Source organism: Polypterus senegalus, chromosome 13, assembly GCF_016835505.1.
Source record: "Polypterus senegalus isolate Bchr_013 chromosome 13, ASM1683550v1, whole genome shotgun sequence".
NCBI lineage: Eukaryota > Metazoa > Chordata > Cladistia > Polypteriformes > Polypteridae > Polypterus > Polypterus senegalus.
The window spans coordinates 157,463,574-157,485,583 of NC_053166.1; the positions used below are offsets into that span (position 1 = coordinate 157,463,574).

General features: G+C 41.2%; 2 protein-coding genes across 2 annotated transcripts; both read right to left on the minus strand.

The window, feature by feature from the left end:
* Positions 1 to 2,268: 2,268 nt before the first annotated feature.
* LOC120542574 (hemoglobin subunit alpha-like) lies at positions 2,269 to 3,296 on the minus strand. The gene is made up of 3 exons (XM_039775128.1): positions 3,132 to 3,296; positions 2,698 to 2,905; positions 2,269 to 2,517 (listed from the first exon to the last, which is right to left on the minus strand). The coding sequence occupies exons 1-3, from the start codon at positions 3,224 to 3,226 to the stop codon at positions 2,389 to 2,391; spliced, it is 432 nt and encodes a 143-aa protein (XP_039631062.1). The 5' UTR covers positions 3,227 to 3,296; the 3' UTR covers positions 2,269 to 2,388.
* A 15,084-nt stretch (positions 3,297 to 18,380) lies between these two features.
* Positions 18,381 to 20,115, minus strand: LOC120542444 (hemoglobin subunit epsilon-like). The gene is made up of 3 exons (XM_039774930.1): positions 19,935 to 20,115; positions 19,499 to 19,721; positions 18,381 to 18,658 (listed from the first exon to the last, which is right to left on the minus strand). The coding sequence occupies exons 1-3, from the start codon at positions 20,024 to 20,026 to the stop codon at positions 18,530 to 18,532; spliced, it is 444 nt and encodes a 147-aa protein (XP_039630864.1). The 5' UTR covers positions 20,027 to 20,115; the 3' UTR covers positions 18,381 to 18,529.
* Between the last annotated feature and the right edge of the window lie 1,895 nt (positions 20,116 to 22,010).

A 22,010-nucleotide genomic window follows, 5' to 3' on the forward strand; every position in this document is an offset into this window, starting at 1 on the left:
TGAAAGGCACTATATAGATGTGAAGTATTGTATTGTAATGGCATAGATAAATGTAAAAGGCACTAACAGATGCAAAATATTGTGTGATAGGTAGGGAGATGTGAAAGGCGCTATATATATATATATATATATATGGATTACTATATGACACATAAATTTGAAATGCACTATATAAATGTGAAGAATTTGTATGATAGAAACAAAAAGATGTGAAAGGCACTATATAGTTGTGAAAAAATTTGTGTGATAACTAGAGAGATGTGAAAGACAGTATATAGATATGAAATACTATATGATACATAGATAAATGTGAAAGGCACTATATAGTTATAAAATATTGTATGATAGATAGACGTGAAAGGCACTATATACATGTGTAATGCTGTATAATAGTTACAAAGATGGACAGGCAGTTTGGCGTTAGTGTTTACATCTTCAGACGCTGAGGTTGTGGGTTCAAATCCTGCTACTGACACTGTGTGACCCCGAGTAAGTCACTTTGCCTTCCTGTCCCGTTATTTTTATTTCACACATTCCGTTTAACTCCGATCAAACAGACTCATCGCTCCGCACGAAGTCCTAGATTGCATGTGAACCCATAACGCGGCAGCACAATTAACGTAACATACAAACACCCACATCATATTCGGGGTTTAAAGAACCAACCCGGGGCGCGGGGCCATCACACGACCTGCGCGCACAGACAAACAAAATGAACTCCTGGTGCCAAAGTAACCCGTAAAAGTATGGAAAGAGTGGGTCCGTATGTACACCTAAAGTGGTAACTCGACCCTGGCAATGTTACTGTGTACCATGGGGGTCTTGTGGAATGTGGAATCGGCCTGAGGCGATAACCCTAACACCTCAAAGTGGGCGACACACGCTGAGTGTTTACACAAGTTTGTGTCTGTGTTTAGCCATTTGGAAAAGAAAATGCTTGTATTTCACCTGAGAACTCAGTGAAAGGCGCTATACAAAAATAATTTGAATAGAATTGAATTGTAAAGTTACCCTAACCAGAGCTCGCACGGTGCTCTGTATTTCACTGTTGATTGTCATTTTTTAGGTTTAGCGCATCGACCTGTCATATAAATAAGTTCATTATTATTGATATTAGCATTTTTCCTCTCTTCTGACTTTTTCATCGGGGTCTAATGTGTCAATAACGCCATCTTATAGATCTTAGGATGTCATGAAGGCCATTTTAGCGTCTACTCCGCTCAAACCGACGAGCTGCGGGGAAATTCGGGCCGTTTCTTAGACCTCAATGTCCATGGAATTCAGGGTTCAACCCTATAAGGACGAGGCTGCATGCAGTGAATCGGGATTTTAGAACACTTCTTCAGTTCTTCTTTGTTACAAACCTCAGGACGATAGGCGCCAATGGCATAAAAGACTCGTAGTAATAAAATGAATAAGCGAGTCAGAGGGGCGCCATAGAGGGGGGAACCCGTTTTTGGTTCATTAAAGAACCGTCCATATGAAAATTGCAGAAAGAGTTTTTATTGATGACTTTAGATCTGTTACAGGCTGATGTGATAACATAAATGCTCCTGAGTGTTAAAAGACAGCAAAGTACAGGTAATCTTCACTTGTCACTTCTTGGTGGGTCGCCACATTACACCTTTCTCAATTGCCCACCTGTTAGGGACCTTCAAAACCTAAAAAAAAAAAAACCAAGTTCAAATGCGGAGAACCCATCCCAGAATTAAACGAGTCTTCGGCAAGCAAGACTTCAAGCAGTAAAGTGTCACCACAGACTGTCACTTTTAAAGTCGTGTTCCGACTTTACAGCGCATAGTCACTTTTTTATAGCTCAAATGTAATATACAGATTTAGAATGAAGGGGTACAATGTAAAGTGTGTTTTAGTTTTCGCAGACCTTATTATGCCCCCATTTTTTTTTTTGTTGTTTTTTTCGGTGTGTGTGTTTCGACTGCGCAGCATTTTGGTTGCGCGTGTTGAGACCTCCGATAATGAACACCAGGGGCAGGTCATGTGAGGTGAAGTTTGAGCTCCGATTCACACAATCCATGGACGCTGACACTTCACTCCCGACTGTCTTTGATAAACTTTCTTTTAAAGTTTTTACCCAGTAGCTTATATAACACTAAACACATTAATTTTATTTTTTCGCCAAGCGCAAACCCGAAGTGGTCATTTCAGGGTGAATGTTATAAACCCAGCGTGCATTTTTTTTAATGCAGTACACATATTTTATTTTTTATATTTGCAATACACACTTAGAAAGGAGACCAAAGATAGATGTGCGAGTTGAGCAAACAGGTTTTATTGTTCCAAAATTTAGTTTGAAATCACCATTACGGTAACAATGAGAAGGAACACAGTTGGTCAGAGTTTTCGGAAGGCTCTTCCACCTTGTGAGGCTTATCTGTACTTCTCAGCCAGAGCCAGAGCGACCTGATCCAGAAACTTGTCGAAGGACAGGTGAACCTCAGGAGTGAAGTCACTAGGGAAGTTCCTGGCCAGGGTCACAAGGATGTTGTGGGACAGGATCTGAAAGAAGAAAGAGCACACGGACAAATGTTAGGAAGCGAAAGGAATTCACTTGAACTGACTGCCTTGATGGCAAAAAAAAAAGGAGAGAAAGCAGACTTGAGGGATGAAGAGAACAGCAGACCCGCAAGGGACCCGGTGGTGCCGGAGCAGGCGTAAGAATTAGAGGGCTGCGCTCACCTTAAAGTTAGCAGGATCAACTTTCAGTTTTGTGGCGTGCAGGTCGCTCAGTTTGCTCAGAGCCCCGTGAATGTCAGAGATGTGATCGACAGCATCATTGATGGCGTCGAAGATCTTTTTGCCATGGACGGCAGCGTTTGGGGAGTCCTGAGGGCTTTCACCCCAGTGAGCAAAGTAAGTTTTGGTTTGAGGGCTGGCGCAGAACATCCTGTGAAAAAGTGGATACAAAAAAAAAAATTAAACGCTATTAAAAAAAAGCACTTTTCGTACCCTGACTGTCTAGAACTGAGCCAAAAAATAAGAAAGCAATTGTACTTTCGCAAAAAAACAAAATGAATAAGTTGAAATAATGTATTAAAAAAAAGAAAAGTTGATGCATCTCTAAACTTATATTTAGATGAAAGAAGTCGTAAAGATTTAAAAAAAGCAAATACCTTTGGAGAGACTCTTTGCCGAGGCTTTCGGCTTTGCCCTTGGCCTTGCTCCAGAGGCCCTTCACATGGCTGGCATCGGCGGAACTGAGAGACATCTTGTTTGGTTAAGGTTGTCTTTTCTGGATGCTTTTGGCTGCTCAGAATGAAAGCTGATGTGGAAAAGGTGAATGGGGCTTCCTTTTATTGAACCAAGTGTAGACACCCCCTGGACGGCGTCTCTCCTCCCTGCAATGTGATTGGCTGAGATAAAGGCGACCCCACCCGTGGACACCTGCCAGACTGACGGCGCTGTGTACTGGCGGGGAGGGGGTGTGACGGGCGGTCGAAGGGTGTGTGTGTGTGTGTATGGGGGGATTGCGTGTGGGGGGTGCGTGTCGAGGAGGCGCAGGTCGGACAGCGAGCAGGATTGAGCACCGGCTGAAAAAATATTATATAGCGCCAAAAGAAAAGTTACGTAAAATAAACAGAGAAGTACATCAAAATGAGAGGGGCCTCTAATGTAATTTACTGTAGTGAAACAAATGCTATTTTCCGATTTCCCAATATTTTATGGATATGATGATGATGATGATGATGAAGATTATCATTATTATCAAGAGAGTGAGATAGGAAGGTGGTCGTTAATAATTCAAGAATTAATGCAACAATCTCATTCATTCATTTATTTTCGGTCTCAGTTTATTCACTTCAGGGTCTCCAAAGGATTGAATATCCCGACCGCATCTGGCATAAGGAAGGGTGCAGCAGCCCTGGACAGTGCGTCAGCCTATCGCAGTGAAATTGATTTATTAACGTATGATTATTTAGTTCTTATTTTTACATGATTGCACTTTATTTTTCACAAAGCTACCTCGGTACAGCTACAGGTGAAGACTAAAATGTCTCACTTCCCCTTTTCCTTCCATTCGTCGCCTGTCTAAATCGGCAGATCACTCTCGCAAAAATCAAGGAGCCAAAGTGACCCTCCAGAGTGACGCCGTATAGGGGACCCGTTTTAATTCCCAAAAGTTCCATCCACAGTAAGGTTCCAGCAAGAACCTTTTATTCATTTAGATCCGTGAGCACGAACAGGTGACAATAGATTTGTGAAATGCCAATGGCTTGCTGATTTTAGAGGGACTCTCACAGCACGTTCACGTTGTTTGTCTCGATCTGTTAGTTCGTCTACCGTCCATTAAAGATTTCTGCTTTGCACATGTAGGATAGCAGACCCCACCACCTATACTTCACATCACATTAGGAACCTTTTCAAAGCCCAACAAGTTAATTTCACATGCAAAGCACCCTTCATGTATAATAAAACGGTTCTTATTTAAGCGATGGATCTGTGAGGAGCCACGCAATGCAGTAAAGTGCCATTTTAGAGGCAGGATTATCGAGTAAAGCATCGCTACGTCTCTCTCTGTGTGTATAGCACCTTTTACAGCTGCGATTTACAAATTTACCGGCTTTAGACCGTCAGAAGATAACCGAGTATAACATCACACGGGTCGAAGGGCTTATACACCGGAATGTGGCGGTTCGGATGTGCCGATTGTCGGTTTCGTTAATTCTTGCTGTAGCTTTACACGTCGGCACAAAGAATTAAACATTTATCATCCTGCGCTGACAAACCCGGCAACTGTAAAATAAAAGTAAAACTCGTCTAATTTACTGAGAAAAATGTAACAATCACATTTAATTATTCAAAAGCGGGTATGACTGTTTATATAATCACACGAATATATCTTTATACGTACCCACTTACTGTGCATTCAGTATCGAAGTATATAAAAATACCTAAATATGTGTATATAAATGTATACATACTGTAAATATATACACATGGACAACACACATATCCATCTTGTATACATGCACATACATGCTGTATTACATAGTAATTATGCATATCTCTATACCTATAAGTGTATATACTGTAGACACACATATATCCTTTCTTCATACATAGAGTATACTGTACCTACTTACTGTATATATACTGTAACTTTTTAAACTATACCTGTATGAATATAAATGTATATATACTATATATATATAAATTTGGATATGCACACACATAAATCCATCCTGTATACATAAACTGTACATATACGTATTGTATCTCTACATTAACTATGTGTATAGCTACATCTATAAGTACATAAATGTATGTATACTACATACACACACATATCCGTCCTATACTCTGCCCACTTATGTATGCCTTTATATTAACGTATATATACCGTATAACAACCAATAAATACTGTCTACTATATATATATATATATATATATATATATATATATATATATATATATATATATATATACTATATAGAGTATGCATATATCCATCCATCCATTATCCAGCCGCTATATTCTAACTACAGGGTCACTGGGGTCTTCTGGAGCCAATCCCAGCCAACACAGGGTGCAAGGCAGGAAACAAGCCCGAGGGTGATGTGTGATATATATATATATATATATATATATATATATATATATATGTATATATATGTATATATATATGTATATACTGTGGTGAGTGCCTGGGGCTGCTACCCAGCCGGGACACCCAGGAGGACCGGAGGAGGTTTAGCTCCTCCTCCAGACTATGAGGGGGTGACCATCCTGGTAACTTTGGGGGCCATGGGTACACAGCTTTGAAGCTCAGCCCTGTAGGGGCCCGTGGTCACTGCCAGGGGGCACCCCAGTGCCTTTGGAGCCCTGGACCTCAGCACTTCTGCCACACCTGGAAGTGCTGGGGGGAAGACGATTGGGGACACCTGGAGTGCTTCCGGTTGCACAGCCAGCACCTCTCCCAGACTGGGGCGTGCCGGCTGAAGATTGTCGGGAGGCACCTGGAGCACATCCGGGTGACTATAAAAAGTGCCGCCTCCATCTGTTCGGGGGCTGGAGTCGGGAGAGAAGGAGACGAGGTCTTGGAGGAGGCAAGGAGGCGGCCTGAAGAGAGTGAGGCATTTGGTTATTGGCCTGGACTTTTGGGGACTTTGGGGGTTGTGGTGCACTTATAATTGTAAATAATGTATAATAAACGTGTTGTGGGTGAGTTGAATATGTCCGCCTGTCTGTGTCCGGGTCATATTCCACAACATATATATATATATATATATATATATATATATATATATATAAACCACACTAATAGCAGCTACATTGTATGATAGGGGTTGTGTATAATTTTCACCAATTTCAGAAGTTATTCACATTATTACAAGTACACAATACTACTGATACTGTAATTATTGTAATATAACATAGGCATAATATACTGTAAATAATATTAAACATACAAGCTCAGAATTTCTAAACTTGTAAAGCTTAAGCTAACAAATTAGTAATTAGGTGAAGCCCCAGCCTCGGAGTATTTTTGCTCCTTAAATTTTATCAGGACTCATAATGGGCACACGAACGACCCGTCTAAATGTATTCATAATGGCAATGCCCTGTGCTTGCAAAATAAAGGAAGAAACCGAAAAATCTGCGTCAAATAAAGATCAAGAACAAACTTCCTGAGAGGGAAACAGAACTAAGTCAAAAGCAAAGCTGCCAACTTGCGCCTAAAGAAAATAAAGAAAGACGCAGGTTCAGCATAAAAGAGAATAATTGGTGCATCCTGGGTATTTGGAAGACCACCCATTAAAGACTCCTGTAGCTGGTCTTACGTTTCGACCGAGAGTCAATAGCGCATGATATCGTTATAAAACAATATGTTAGGGCTAATGGGAGATGGGCAGTTGGATTGAATTGTTTGTAAGTCAGGAGCTGTGATGGTTAAAAAGACCAAACTTTGCCCCCCTACACTCCAAAAAATAAAGATGCTGGTGTGATTCTTCTGGCTGATACTATAGGGAAAAATTTTTGGTTCTTAAAAGAGCCATCCATATGAAAGTTCCGGAAAGATCCTTTATTTATTTAGGTCCATAAGAGGTAACATAATGAACAGATGATGACAGATTTGTGAAATACCGGAGGGTTGCTGACTTTAAATGGATTCTTCCTGCATACAACAACACGGGCTGCGTTTTTCATTTTCAGGTTTTCTTGATCTGTTGATGATTCTTCAATGGCCTTCTATGTTGTGTGGTTCCTCGTAGCTCCATTGCTTGTCACAGCACCTTTTCCTTCTGGGTCGGGGTCTTTGCATATAATGTTGGTTCTTTGTACCTTGAAAAACTTCCTAATATGTAGGGAAAAAAAAAATCTTTAATGCGTGGTGGGCTGCAGGACACTGACAGATTAAGGAAACCTGAACTTAGCCTGTGGTAGTGGACGTGCGCAGCGAGACCAGCTGGCATTTCACGGATCTGCTACTATCTTTTCGTGGTTCTTCACTGCACAGAGCATTTTCAGATGGATTCTTTCTGGAACATTCCTGTGGATGGGTCATTTATGGAGCCAGGAATCGCTTCCCTTATGGAATTGGAATCACTTTGACATCTTGATTTTTAAGTGTGTGGGTATTTTTGTAAAAATTGATCTATTTGTATGGAATGATTACAATAAAATCAATTAAAAAAAGAGTCTGGGTATTCTACTGTGCATCAAACATTTCTGCTTTCTCCATTTATTAAGAAACTATTTTAAAACCCCCATAAAAGCAACTTCATATCCAAAGATAGATATAAACGACTCTTTACCCAGCAATGGTTCTTTGAAAAGCCTGCTTTAGTAAAGAGATTAACAGTCTGAGCTGTGCTGTCAAAAATTACAAAGGTTTCTCTAATAACCAATTAGCATTCAAACAGGAATTATTAAGGACGAGCTAAGAGTGTTTATGATTAGGACACTGAAGGAAAGGCAGCTGAAAATGACGCTCTATAGTCACAGGACAGTGGCTCTCTAGCTAGGGGGCGGGCCCCCCTGGGGGGGCGCAAAGTGACAAAAAGGGGGGACGCGAAGATGTGAAAAAAAGAAAACAAGAATCAAAAATATGAAAAAAAAAACATCTGTTGAAACCAAAACAAATTAACTGAAACTACATTCTGATACTAGAAAAATAAATATTGAGTTAGATAAATTGCGATAAAAGTTAAGTAGGTATAATAAAATATGCATCTACATTTCAAAAAAATGTTAGGGGGGGGCGCGATTAAAATAAGTAAAGGCTGAGAAACGCTGTCATAGGGCAATAATACATTTAATAATAATAATACTAATTAATAATGTCTTGGCTGTTTTTTAAAATTAATTAAAATCAATTTCATGGTATCTTGATAAAGAGTATCAGTTTCTATGAAAAACACAAACATTTCTGGCTGATTCCAAACATTTGAAAGCTAGTGAACAGTATATACTGTATGTATATTTATATATATTTGTTTGTGAACAGGTGGCATGGTGGCGCAGTGGGTGCTGCGCTGCTGCCTCACAGTTAGGAGACCCGGGTTCGCTTCCCGGGTCCTCCCTGCATGGAGTTTGCATGTTCTCCCCGTGTCTTTGTGGGTTTCCTCCCACTGTCCTAAATTGTCCCTAGTGTGTGCTTGGTGTGTGTGTTGTTTCCTGCCTTGTGCCCTGTGTTGGCTGGGATTGGCTCCAGCAGACCCCCATGACCCTGTAGTTAGGATATAGTGGGTTGGATAATGGATGGATGGATGTTTATGTACAGGTGGCGCAGTGGGTAGCACTGGTGCCTCACAGTTAGGAGACCCGGGTTCACTTCCCGGGTCCTCCCTGCATGGAGTTTGCATGTTCTCCCGTGTCTGTGTGGGTTTCCTCCCACAGTCCAAAGACATGCATGATAGGTGCATTGGAGACTTTAAATTGTGGGTGTGTGGGTGTGTGTGTGCCCTGCGGTGGGCTGGCACCCTGCCCAGGGTTTGTTTCCTGCCTTGTGCCCTGTGTTGGCTGGGATTGGCTCCAGCAGACCCCGTGACCCTGTAGTTAGGATATAGTGGGTTGGATAATGGATGGATAGATGCTTATGTACAGGTGGCACGGTGGCGCAGTGGGTAGCACTGGTGCCTCACAGTTAGGAGACCCGGGTTCACTTCCCGGGTCCTCCCTGCATGGAGTTTGCATGTTCTCCCCATGTCTGCGTGGGTTTCCTCCCACAGTCCAAAGACATGCATGTTAGGTGCATTGGAGATTTTAAATTGTGTGTGTGTGTGCCCTGCGGTGGGCTGGCACCCTGCCCAGGGTTTGTTTCCTGCCTTGTGCCCTGTGTTGGCTGGGATTGGCTCCAGCAGACCCCGTGACCCTGTAGTTAGGATATAGCGGATTTATGTGCAGTATATCATGCATTTATCATATATGTATATGCTCATGTACAGTGCATTCAGAAAGTCTTCAGACCCCGTCACTTTCTGCACATATTTATGTTTTGGCCCACCAATAACCCGTCATCACAAAGTGAGCACACGTTTGCAGGAAGGGATGCAAATTGTATTAAAAACCAAAAACTGAAATCTCTCATTTCTAGAAGTATTCAGACCCTCTTGCTGTAGATCCTCCAAATTGTGCTCCGGTGCCACCTGTTTGTTTTAATTCTCCTTGAGATGTTCTGAGAACTTCATTGGAGTCCACCTGTGGCAAACTGAATTGACTGGACATTGTTTAGAGCAGCACATGCGCATCCGTGTATATTAAAATTCACACTGCTTGTCAGGATAAAAACCAACCTGGGACCCTCTGTAGGCCTCCACGATCAAGTTGTGCTGATGCATAGATCAGGGCAAGGGGATCAAACCGTTTCTAAAGCTTTGAGTGTTCCCAGGAGCACAGGGCCCTCAAGAACTGTGATATGGAAGAAGTTTGGAACCATCAGGATTTTCCTTAGAGTTTGCCGTCTGTCCACACTGAGTAACTGGGAAAGAAGTCAGGGAGGTGACCAGAAACCCAATGGTCAGTCTAACAGAGTTTCTGAAGTTCTCTGCTGTGATGGGAAGGATGGCCATCTCAGTAGCACTCTGCTAATCAGTTGTTTATGGTAGAGGAGCCAGACAGAAGTGTCTTTTGGGAGCTGAGGAAACCAATTCTCTGGTCTGAGAAGTCAAAACTTGAACTCTTTGGGGAAAACTCCAAGTACAGTGTCGGTGACGGCTGGGCACTGCTCATCACCTGCCTTATCCCATCCCTACAGTGAGGCACGGTGGTGGCAGCAGCATACTATGTGGGTGTGCAGGGACAGGGAGACTGGTCAGTGTTGAGGAAAGGATAAATGCAGCCAAAGTACAGAGAGGCACTTGAAGAAAACCAGTAAAAGGGTAGACACCACCTCAGGATGAGGCGACAGCTCACCTCTCAGCATGGCAATGACCCAACGCATACAGCCAAGATAATGGTAGAGTGGATCTGGACAAGCCTCTGAAGATCCTTGAGCGCCTCAGACTTAAAACCCCATAGCGACTTGAAGATGGCAGGACATTTCTCCTTGAGTCCAATGGAGCTTGAGAGGATTTGCCAAGAAAACTGGGCGTGCAAAGCTTGTAGAGACTTACTGAGAAGACCGAAAGCTGGAATTGCTGCCAAAGGAGCTTCTACAAAGGATTGGATTAAGGGTCTGACTGCTTCTAGGGAGGAGAGACTACAGCTTTTGATTCTGATTACATTTGCAAACCTTTCCGAAAAACGTGCTAACTATGGATAGTCGAGAGTAGATTAAGGGATGATAATGGCAAATGTATCTATTTAAAATAAAGAACACAGTATGTGCAAAAAGTGAAAGGGTCTGAATACTTTCTGAATCCAATGTACATCCATCCATCCATTATCCAACCCGCTATATCCTAACTACAGGGTCACGGGGGCCTGCTGGAGCCAATCCCAGCCAACACAGGGCACAAGGCAGGAAACCAACCATGCTGTTTCATTTGGGATTCATGAAACCAGTGTGAATGTTTGTGCTGCGCCACCTGTTGGAAAGGAAGAGACGTTTTATTGCTAAACGCATTACATAAGACATTCCAGTGCATCGTGCACTACAAAATGTTAATGATGAGGTGGATGTTGATTTCAACCTGTCTTAGACAATCCATCCATCTATTATCCAACCCGCTATATCCTAACTACAGAGTCACAGGGGCCTGCTGGAGCCAATACCAGCCAAAACAGGAAACAAACCCCAGGCAGGGCACCAGCCCACTACAGGGCACACACACCAATTTAGAATCGCCAATGCACCTAACCTGCATGTCTTTGGACTGTGGGAGGAAACTCACAGACATGGGGACAACTTGCAAACTCCATGCAGGGTGGACCCCGGGAAGCAAACCTGGGTCTCCTAACTGTGAGGCAGCAGCGCTACACACTGCGCCACCGTTACGCCCTCCAGTGTACATATGTTCTTTAATGCAGCTTAGACTGTCTGGCATATTTTTTGATTATCATAATAAGTGCCACAGCATAAAAGTTATCTATATGAAATTAAATGGATCTTTGTCAAGCGAAGCCACAAAATCTAGTGGCATATTAGAATCATTAATTTAAAGCGTTCATATATACATATATATATAAATTATACACACATATCAGTACACTATATGCTTTGTGAAACTCTGACAATTTTCTTTTTCTTTTTCCTCTCTGAGCGCCGAAGTGATGGTTGATATTTTTTAACAGAATAAAAGACGCCTTGTTCGCGATATAAAGGGCTTAACAAATTATTAAAACCTTATCAGTAAGGCGGCACCGTCCACATTCGTGGGATAAGTTGGGCCGACCCCACCCGTGGATACATGCCAGATTTGAATTAATTGACTGATAATGAGTTCGCGAATTTGAGGACAGCAGAAAGAAAGGAACTTGATGATCTCTGCCCTTATAATTTATAGCTGTATAGAATTTCTTTATGTCCAAATCCTCTTCCCGATGTTTACTTGACACGATTAATCCATCGTAGTGGTCTCCTATATTGCGCATCATCCACAGGGGTTGGATAAAGGGAACGGGTCCTGAGGTGGTGGGGTGGTGTATTATTTTAATTTTAATTAAAGGATTTTTATGTTTTTTTTTTAACAAAGTAACTTAACGTACTGATGTATGATCTGAAAAGTAGTTTTGTTTAAAATCGTAGTTGTTTTCTTTTGCAACGATCCGTGAAGTAATTTAAAGGCGGAGTGGGTGTCACTGGCCTCCCTTGCTGCGGCGTTGAATTTTACTTAAAATAATGTAGGACGGCCGTGATGGACTGATGATCCGTCCACGGTTGTCATGTCCTTCTCTCTGCATCCTTCGTCTTTTTGCCTGCCCAAATGGAATTAAAGTTCATGAACAATGCAAAATGAACTCTTGTTAAGGGTGGGGCTGAGGGGATAAAAAAAGAAGAACGAAGTCAATAAATGTAATCAAAAATTGAGAATTTAATATGCTGAGTGAAATAGGGTGGTGGCGCTGAATAAAACCTGCACTGCACTTTCTTGGAATAATGTGGTGGACAGAACAGAACTTCATAGGGACTCTCACAACTCGACTTGATGTTACCGGAAAAATTAGGCGGATAGTTTTGGCGAGCTGAAAGGTGATTTTCTAACGTTCTGGTGTTCTCCTTTCTCTCCAAGTGAGGGGGATTCGGAATGCAATCGGAAAAAGAAGACGATGTAAATGACCGGAATCTCACTAATTATAGGATCTGAAGTCTCTTTAAAAGTACACTTTCACACTTCCATCCACGAACTTCTGCAAACTTTAAATGTCCCCTTTGGGAACAAAAAAGTATAATCTATATGTGTATGTATGCATGTACGTATTTATTTATTATATAGTGCCTTTCATATCTATCTATCTATCTATCTATCTATCTATCTATCTATCTATCTATCTATCTATCTATCTATCTATCTACACGTTAGTCCATCGATCCATCGTCGAAACATCGTGTCGGGCGCGGGACAGGAATCAATCCCGTCCACTACAAAAAACATTCTCGTATAAATAAGTCAGATTAATTGTATTTTTTCGTTGTAATTAAGCTGCAACTCTCTAACGTTTGGGAAATGATTTTAAACCGATAAAAGAGTCTTTACATTCAGTGTTTTATCGATTGTTTCAACTTGCAAGCAAATAGTATGCAGAAACGATAATTTATTAAACTCTATACCTGCAAAAATATTGTTTGAAATATGAAAATGGTGCACTATTCGTGCTTTCGCAGAAATGTTTCATCCATTTCATTTAGTTGTATCTTGTATTATGCCAAATCCTAACACTAAAAACATTTGCTGTATTTTAATGAATGAATGTTATTTAATTGCTTATCGATCCTTTAAATTCGGTTTTTAAAGGACTGGTCTTTAATGTTGAGGCGCAGTTTTATTACTTCATAATATGTGCATTCAAATAACGATTACATTATGGTGATACAAATCAGTCACTTTGGTGACTTTTCGGTTTCTGTCGATGTGTTTTATTACGGTCACACTATTATATTCAATAAATATATTCTGTTTTATTTTATTTTATCTGTCCACTCTGGCCAACTGACTTTATCATCGGATCGCCATTTCAGTAAAAAGCAATTCTATATATTTAAGCACTCTGTTTCTCTTCATTATGTATTATGTAAGAGTGCGTTATTTATTTTTGGTATCCTATCACGGTATATCCCGCAGTGTTAAATTTGCCCTTACAGCTGTTTAAGTAACTCTTAAAAGTGTACAGTTATGGAAAGAGCTGACCCAAATGGACACTAAAAGTGCTACTTTAAGTGATTTGACATTTCATCCTTATAATCCTTTTTAATTTTATTTATTTATTTTTTTGCATGTTACTACTTCATTGACATCTGTTAAAGCACTTTTAGCTTTGTGCTCTGTGTTGTTGTTGATTGAATCTGAATTGCTTGCTCTATTCATTTGTTGTCAAATCGGAATTATTGTCTTGTGCACACAGGGGCTCCAGTTTAATCCAAAATGCACACAAATACACAACGCGCTTTTATTCCTTCATTTATTTATTCTCTGCGGAGGGCTGGCGCCATGCCCGGGGTTTGTTTCCTGCCTTGCGTCCTGTGTTGGCTGGGATTGGCTCCAGCAGACCCCCGTGACCCTATATAGCGGGTTGAATAATGGATGGTTGGATTTATTTATTTATTCTGCGCTCTGTGATGTCGCGTCGTCCCGAACCTGCAGTCGGAGTTCTGACTTCCTACGACTGCTGTTTACAAAGGGTGCTCAAACGGGTTGAAATGTAACTCTTATATAATAAACGGGCAGAGCAAAATGACCAAATTTAAATGGGCACTTAAGTGTTACTCCACCTTGGCTGATGGACGAGACGCTTGGCCGAGGACGACGTGCTGTCTTAAAGATGCCGGCACTTGAAGTGAACCTTACTGGGGTCCTTGTAGAGCCATTGCTAGACAAAGAATCGTTTCATTCTGTGAGACGTGCTTTAGAATATGAAAAAAGTTCATAAGAAGTTGATAAAGCAGAAATCTTTAACGTATAGAAGGTGGACCAAACAGGAGACTGTCAGATCAAGAAAACCCCGAACTTACGCGTTATGCCTCTCGAGTCCTTTAATAGGCAGTGGTCGTCTATTATAATTTATTATCTGTGGAACCTGTGATATGAGTCTAAAGAAATAAAAGATTCTTTATGGAACCTTTATATGGGTGGTTCGTTTGGAAACCAAAAATGATTGTCCTGTGGCATCGCTCTGATGTTCCACTTTGCCACTTAGGTTTAATAAGAGCGTACAATAAAACTCCTACTTTCGTGTCTACTCCGAACAGCTGACAGAAGCAAGAAAAATAAAACAAAAATGATGCCTAGCATGTAACATATATTGATACTATATATGTAAAAATGTGCGTTTAGTCAAAAATTGACCGAATATGGGAATATACAGTATATATGTACGCACACACTCGCATTTTAGATTTATACGCGCTGTTTGTTATGTAAAGAGGTTTGAATTCTTATGTTGACTCTTTAACAGCCTTAAGCGCGTCTCACCGTTTTGTCGGTGAAATTGGCAGCCTTTCCTTTAACCATTAAATGAAGGCAAAATGTTTTACAGTGCAGTGCACATTCCGACACACATCCCTGACCAAGACCAAGAAACGCTTTCTCTAATTTAAAGATGACTGATTGCATTTTACAAGAACGAGCGCTATAACTTGTGGCACGGTGGCGCAGTCGTCAGCCCTGCTGGTTGCCAGCTATGTCAGCCTCAGATGTCTGCCTTTTGTTTTTGTTTTGTTATTTTTCCCCATCTTCTAATAAACCACTTACTACTATTAATGGCACCAAATGGTACTACTAATTTGCGCCCTATAGGCCAAGCTTATTTCGCCGACCGACTGTTCGGTCCCCCCTTATGACCTGCGCCCTTAATGGTGCCCTCAGCCCTTATGGCACATCGTTCTGCATTTATTTTAAACTGGCTTGCTTTTAAAGATTTTGAAACCTTGATTTCTTTTTCCGGGCGGCACGGTGGCGCAGTGGTAGCGCTGCTGCCTCGCAGTTAGGGGACCCGGGTTCGCTTCCCGTGTCTGCGTGGGTTTCCTCCGGGCGCTCCGGTTTCCTCCCACAATCCAAAGACATGCAGGTTAGGTGGATTGGCGATTCTAAATTGGCCCTAGTGTGTTTGTGTGTGTCCTGCGGTGGGTTGGCACCCTGCCCTGGATTGGTTCCTGCCTTGTGCCCTGTGTTGGCTGGGATTGGCTCCAGCAGACCCCCGTGACCCTGTGTTTGGATTCAGCGGGTTAGAAGATGGATAGATGGATTTCTTTTTCCTTAACCAGCAGCCGAACAATAATGAGATGCAAAAAGAGCCTACAGATAACTTGACGCCATTTGCACCGGTTTATCTATCACAGAATATCTGCTTCAAAAATGTTTGAAAAAAGGAAAAGGTCTAAGAAATGTTGATCTATACTCTTAAAAATAAAAATGCCAAAGTAAGTTCCTCAGAACGATGCCATAACGAAAAAATGTTTACTTTCTTAAAGAAACGATCAACAAGAAAACACCAGAAAGACCCTACGATGCACTGGGTAACCGGATTATCCAGGATGCAGGCAAAAACTTTGTGAAATGGGTTCATTTTTTTTTAAGGGGACTCTCGTTGTGTACAATGACACGTTCGTATTTTCCTCATCTAATACACCCTTCCCTTACTAAAGATGTCTGTTTGAAGAAAGAGGACCTAATCACGGAAAGAAATGGTTCTTTGCCGCATGCATTGGGAACCTCACAACTAGGTAAAAAAGCCATTAAAGAACTTAAGAGCTACAAAAGACATTCTGGTGCTTTCAAGAAAAAGCAGTTTTCTGCGGTGGGCTGGCGCCCTGCCCGGGGTTTGTTTCCTGCCTTGCGCCCTGTGTTGGCTGGGAATGGCTCCAGCAGACCCCGTGACCCTGTAGTTAGGATATAGCGGATTGGATAATGGCTGGATAATGAGCAGGTTTGAATATGTCAGAATGACAGTACTGCAGGCACAGAATTAAATAACCGGTTTCATTATAGGAGTATAGGCGGTGTGGCGTATAGCAGTTAGGATTTCAAATCCTGTGCTCGTGGGTTCAAATCCCGCTACTGGTCCCGTGTGACCGCGCAATCACTTCACTTGTGGAAAAAAAAAAAAAGAAATGTAATATTTTAAGTCCTGCGGTGGGTTGGCACCCTGCCCAGGATTGGTTCCTGCCTTGTGCCCTGTGTTGGCTGGGATTGGCTCCAGCAGACCCCCGTAACCCCGTATTTGGATTCAGCGGGTTAGAAAATGGATGGATGGATGGAATATTTTAAGTCGCCAGAAAATCAGAAATAATAAGTGGCGTAAGATTAGGAAACTTTTGGCTTCGAGACCCCTGTGAGCTCACTTTGCATTTCATTATTATTTGTCTGCTGGTTATAGGGAAATACATTAAGGGCTGTGAATCTTTAACTATTCTAAAATGGCAAGCACGTAACACTCTTAAACATGAAGGCGCCAGAGAGGGTCTTCAGAGCGATGCCACATGGGGAACCATTTTTGGTTCCGGAAAGGCCCATCAATGTGAAGGTTTCAGAAAAACCCTTCATTTATTTAGATCTGTGACAGGCGCCATACAGAAAATATCTTTAAATAAATAGTAACAGATTTGTGATATACTAATGGGTCGTGTTTTTAAAGGGGCTTCTCACTGCATATACGTCCAGCCTACCACCACCCATTAAAGATTCCAGCTGTTTTCCACATTACTAGGAAGCTTTTTAAAGCACAACGAATCAACTTCATATACTGAGAACTCATCTCAGAACCGGACAAGCAATAGTTGGAGGAACCACACAACCCAATCAAGAACCATAAAGTGCCATTAAAGAACCAGGACTTTTAAGAGTGTATTGGGTTGAGTGGCACCTTGCAGAACCAGTGTGTGATAAAGAACATAAAGAACATATGAAAGGTTATTTAGTTACGAAATTCCTTCTGCAGGCTTTGAAAAGGTTCCTAATAGGAGGACAAAACAGACACCTTTAATTAAACGATCTCTATATAGGTTACAAACATATCGTGAAAACCTGAATTTGGCTCGTGTTGTATATGCAGAAAGAGTCCGTTTAAAACATGGAACCCATGCATTTGTATTTTTATAAATCTGCTATTATTTATTCATGGTTATTTATGGAGCCTGTGACATATCTAAATAATTAAAAAAATATTTCTGGAACGTTCATGTAGATGTGGCGAAAACGGCTCCCCTATAGCAATTGCTCTGAAGAACCGCTGTGACTCCTCGATTGTGCATTCGATTAGCAGAAGCAATTGGTCACTATTGAAGAAAGTGGCTGGAAGGAAAACCTGCGACCCTCCAGGGTCCGAAAGTGACAACCCTGCTCTACGGAGCCAGTGGCTTGGGGGCGATTGCCACAGTGCCCGGTGCCCGTCCGTGCGGACTTTGCCCGTTCTCGCCGTGCACGCGCGGGGTACCTATGTGCTCAAGACGTTCCTGCTTCCTATAGATTTGAAAATCGCCACATGCTGTTCAACGTCGTTACGACTGCATGAACGTTAGATTTATAATATGGAGAATGAAGACTTAAGCGTTAATAATTGGCAGGACACACTTAAAAAAGTATTGCGTGCTTAATATCGTGTTGATTTGGATTCCAAAGCGCCTTACGATGTTGCTCTGTGAAAGGCGCTATAGATCTTTGGCTTTTTGAACTGAGACTTTAAGACTCGACTTGTCTCCGAATTTTTATTTTCATTGTACATTGAGACCTCGCGAAAAGCCAACAATACAAACCCCCCAAAACCCCCTATACCCCGCCCCCACCACACCACCAAACGTACTTTATTCATAAGAAAGACAAGGCTGTCATCTTTTAGAGATCTTTATTGTTCACACATTTCTCACACTCATTTTAACGGAAAACTTCAAAGGAAGCAAGAAGCCAAGGCCGACTTGTGTCACACACGGGTAGTTCGGCTGGCTGGCAGGCCGGCCACACAGCGGGGCCAGTGCGCTCAGTGGTACTTCTTGCTGAGGGCGGAGCAGATCACATCGAGGAGTTTCTGCCAAGAAGCCTGGACGCTGGCATTAAATTCACCAGGGAAGTGCTTGGCCAGAACGATGGACAGGCAGTTGCTCAGGAGCTGTAAGGGAAAGAGAAAGTCAGTGCGTTTACAGTGGCCCAAGTTAAAAAAGGGACAATGACTAACACCCTGGTAACACTCCTTATCAGTACTTTCTGTCCATGCAGACTAAACATTCCTGTGGAGCTGTCATTGATTGTTACCGCATATACAGTAAGTGAGAGCAATGCATTTATTATTCATTTTTTAATCAATTAAAATAGTCTATCACGGGCGCATTTGGTGAAGAACAGGAACTCACGCTGGGCACCAATGTGTCGCAGGCAAGCAGGACACACTCGAAAGAAAGAAAGAAAGAAAGAAAGAAAGAAAGAAAGAAAGAAAGAAAGAAAGAAAGAAAGAAAGAAGAATGTTTTGCGACAAGCTTAGGGTTAAATAACTTAACTCACTTAATTAGGTGATAAGCTTAATACGTTTTAGGCCTTCCTCACATATCCCGTTGTACATCTATCTTTTAAATCATACAGCGTGGAATATGTGGCTGGTTTTTTCATATGCATATAGTTTCTTTTTCTTTCAGCTTAACTAAAGTTTTAATTTTCCCTTGGTTACAAATCAAGTATTTCTAATCCAGTTTAATTAATGTAATTAGCTGCTTTGTTCTGGAGCTGGTGCCTGTCCGGCTGGCAGCAATGAGGATGCCAGTCGCATCGCAGAACACAAACTCACAGAAGGCGGCTACACCCGGGTAACAAAACTACCAGGAAAACGGTAGACGGTGACGTTAAACTAAGGTACACACCAGACGCGAGGCGACACACACTACACCCTCCGTGCCACTCTTATAGTGTTAACTTTTAACCGATTCTTCCCGGCATCGCCATCTTGTGGACTGCTTACCCTGAAGTTATGGGGATCGACGTGAAGGGTGTCAGAGTGCAGGATACTCAGTTTGGTGTAAGTATCAGCGACGTGGTCCAAGTTATGGATGGCCAGGTCCACTGCCCCCAATACGGTTTTGCCATGATTGCGGACGTGTGCGTTTCCAGCAATAGCGCTGGCGCTACCAAGGTTCCCGAATTTTTTAAAGTACCTCTGGGTCCAGGGATAGACAACCAGCAGCCTGTATTAAAGGGAGGTATAAAAAACAAAATGAGTTAATAAAAATTTCACTGTAGTTTCATTCTGAATAGTGAAATGAACTGCCAATAAAATATGTGGCACCAATTTTTAAGTGCAGTTTAAATTATTGGCGCATGAAAAGCAACAATAATAGTTTAGTAAGTCTGAAGGTATCAATCTGCCTTCTCTGAATGCCATGCACGGCGCTATATACCTGGTTAAAGCTTCATGTCCGGCCTGCTCCTGTTTGACGTGGCTCCAGACGGTAGAGATGTGTTTGCGCTCAGTGTCGGTCCAACGCACCATCGTTTGGTTTGGCTTGGCTACGCTTTTCTGCCTTAATTATTATTATTATGATAATTTTTTTTCTCGAACTGAACGTAAGGACCCGTTTGATTCTTCCACTTTTATAGCCGCCTTTCAGTCCCGCCCGATTTTAACTCCCAAAGTGACTGGTTAGGATGCGGGTGGGGTGTGTGTGTGTGTGTGTGTGGGTGGCTGGGGAGGGGGGGATTGATTAGAGAGCGATCTGCCTACGTGCAAATATTAAGGCGTGTCTTTTTAAATCGGACTTGCACACATTAATTAATGAATTAATCTAGCAATTAATTTATTGATCGAGTCATTGATAAATGTGTTTTTGTTTTCCACGCTATTTTAAATGTGCTTATAAATATATTTTGATACACTCCTGTCTTTACAAGCTTCTGGGCTGTGCATTTCACTTTATTCTTTAATGCCATTTTTATTTTATTTTCGAGAAGAGATACCACTCAAACAAATAATAATAATTTAACAGAGATTTATTTACTTTGAAATCAATACAGACAAAACAAAAGAAAAGAAAAAATACAAAGAAAAAAAAGCAAAACAAGATTTAAACTTTAACTAAGGTGCACTCCACCTAAATGACGTGTGAGAATTAATTCGACCCGTTTAGTTTTTAGCAATTAGTGCTATTCGAACTGCAGTAATCACCTGAATTATAATTGCGTATGTATTGTTTCTTTCTTGCTCTTACTTACAAACACCAAATAAAAACTTTATGAGTTTATTACTCATGTTCAACTAAAAATGCATACATACGACCTTTGGTCTCTATCATTTTACGTCTCGCTTCCCAGTTATCAAAAATAAAGGTGCTAAAGTGGCTCTTCATAGGGGAACCTTGGGGTTTCCGAAAGAATCTTTTATATATATAGATTCGTAATACTTGAATAGATGAGAATATATTTGCGATATATATATAAGTGACCTTCCGAATTTTAAAGGACATGCTAAGTTCAAGTTTTCTTGATCTGTTATCATCCTGTTTATACGATACATTAAATATTTCTTCTTTATAGACACCAAAGAGCAGTTTCATCTCCAAATGAAAATGTTCTTTGTCAGATACTGGAAACCATACAACCTTTTAAAGTGTCATTTTAGAACCGTTAATTTAAAGGCGCAGCTTTACAGTACTTAAGTGCTGATTCGGCATTGGTCGTTCAGCTGTGACCGTTTTATTAAAAATAGTTACGTTTAGAACCCTTTGAGGACCTTTTATTTACAGGATTCAAACTGTGACCAGGACGCCACTGCGACCCCTAGAATAGAGACAATAAAATCACGTTGTGCATTTGTCTTTATCCATCAGGCTCGTTTTGGACAATAGGGAATAATTGGAGATCCTGAAGATAAAAATGCGAAGAGCGAAATAAATGAACAGACCAGAGCTCATGAATTGGACTGCAAAAGAGTCGGCGGGCTATCCACACAACAAGTTGATGCCTTTATTTATTTTTTACAAATTTCATTCAAAGAAAGTAACGTATTGATCATATTTGCTGACCTTATACAAACATTATAGAAAATCTCCCTTGAAAAACAGAGAATTAAAAAATTAATAAACAGAATAATAGATGATCAACAAAACCTAACAAAACAAGAATCAAACCCTCGAGAGAAGCCGAGGACTGCCAAGACGGGGAGAAAAATATTTTTTTCCCCTGTATGAATGTTCAATCATTTTTTTAAAATAAAGCTTGCTTTGTTTTTTATTTTTTATTTTTTAAAGCATTGGTCAGATCCTAGAGGCGATTTCCAGTTTCAAATAAAATTGAGCGTCACACCCACTCAGTTATAAAAGGTGGACTGGGATTCTTCCAGTCAAGCAAGATAAAAGCCTATACGGGCTACTAGTGTAGAGTCGCCACCAAATCTATCTATCTATCTATCTATCTATCTATCTATCTATCTATCTATCTATCTATCTATCTATCTATCTATCTATCTATCTATCTTTTTA